This window comes from Echinops telfairi, unplaced genomic scaffold (genome assembly GCF_000313985.2).
Source record: "Echinops telfairi isolate 266 unplaced genomic scaffold, ASM31398v2 ScPeMD7_7441;HRSCAF=8479, whole genome shotgun sequence".
Lineage (NCBI taxonomy): Eukaryota > Metazoa > Chordata > Mammalia > Afrosoricida > Tenrecidae > Echinops > Echinops telfairi.
In genome coordinates this window covers 714,312-715,321 of record NW_022111341.1, presented here as the reverse complement: position 1 = coordinate 715,321, position 1,010 = coordinate 714,312, and the positions used below count along the sequence as shown (strand labels likewise).

Below are 1,010 nucleotides of genomic sequence, written 5' to 3'. Positions count from 1 at the left end.
AGGACCAGGATCCTGGAAAACTGGGAAGGGAAGAAACTGCGGATGAGATCTATCTGCCATTCAGCCACCCCACCTTCAATCTCAATTTAAAAGCTCGCCTAATAAATTCCTCGTAAATCAACTTATATAGGGTGCATTCCTTTCCAAAATGCCTGACCCCCAGGAGCTCCAACTTTGACAAGAGCACCAAGCAGGATCCCTGATGGGAATGGCGAAAGGAGGACAATGTAAAAACAAAATTTCAGAAAGCTTTCCATTTGAAAATCCTTTTCGTCTTTAGTCTTGGTTTTTTTTCTGTGACAGGATTTTCAGGTGGAGTTCTTTAGTAGCTTTTCGAGTGCTTTCTGCTTTGGTTTTGAAAATGAGGGCAACAAATGTATAGATGTGCTTTACACAATTGATCTATGTATTGTGATGAATTGTATGAGTCCCAATAAATTGATTTAAAAAAGAAAAAAAAAAAAAGAAGTACCAGGTTAGAGTAAAAAGTGAGGTCAAAAAGGTGGAGGAATAAGTCATATAGCTGTTTTACAGCTGTTTCACAAGCGTTAGGGAATCTTCATTTGTGAGTCTCAGCATAACGGGGCTCCAAAGCGTCAAACAGCCCCGGAGCTTCTAACACACAAAGGAAACCAAGGCACCTTAAAGGAAATGAGTGTCCATCGTCTTACCCAGGGAGGTGAGGCTGCCACAGTTCTCCTGCCTCTTGCCTCTGCTGAGATTCCCCTGAGACGCGTCTAGCTGTGCCCATCCATGAGAGAGGGTCAGGGCCACATCTTCCACTTTCAGCAACCTCTGAAACAAAAGGCAATCCTACCTAGTTTCTCTTGCCCAAGGTAACTCCCAAAGCTGGACACAACCGTGAGGGGCACATGCACAGAACGAACATCTCACATAAAGGACCTCTGCAAGCAAGGTCCCCTGTGTCTGAGTCGCTCTTTAGTCACACACACACACACACACACACACACACACAATGTAAACTGAAGAGTCAAGCTCCATGCAGACAG

The 1,010-nt window shown here is 44.4% G+C and overlaps 1 protein-coding gene across 1 annotated transcript in view; it reads right to left on the bottom strand.

Moving 5' to 3' along the window:
- ZKSCAN4 (zinc finger with KRAB and SCAN domains 4) overlaps nucleotides 1-1,010 on the bottom strand; it is an 8,054-nt gene that overhangs the window by 2,033 nt on the left and 5,011 nt on the right. Inside the window, exon 4 of the mRNA XM_004717404.2 lies at nucleotides 672-795. Coding sequence (XP_004717461.1) covers nucleotides 672-795 — 124 coding nt within the window. The remainder of the gene's footprint in view (nucleotides 1-671; nucleotides 796-1,010) is intronic.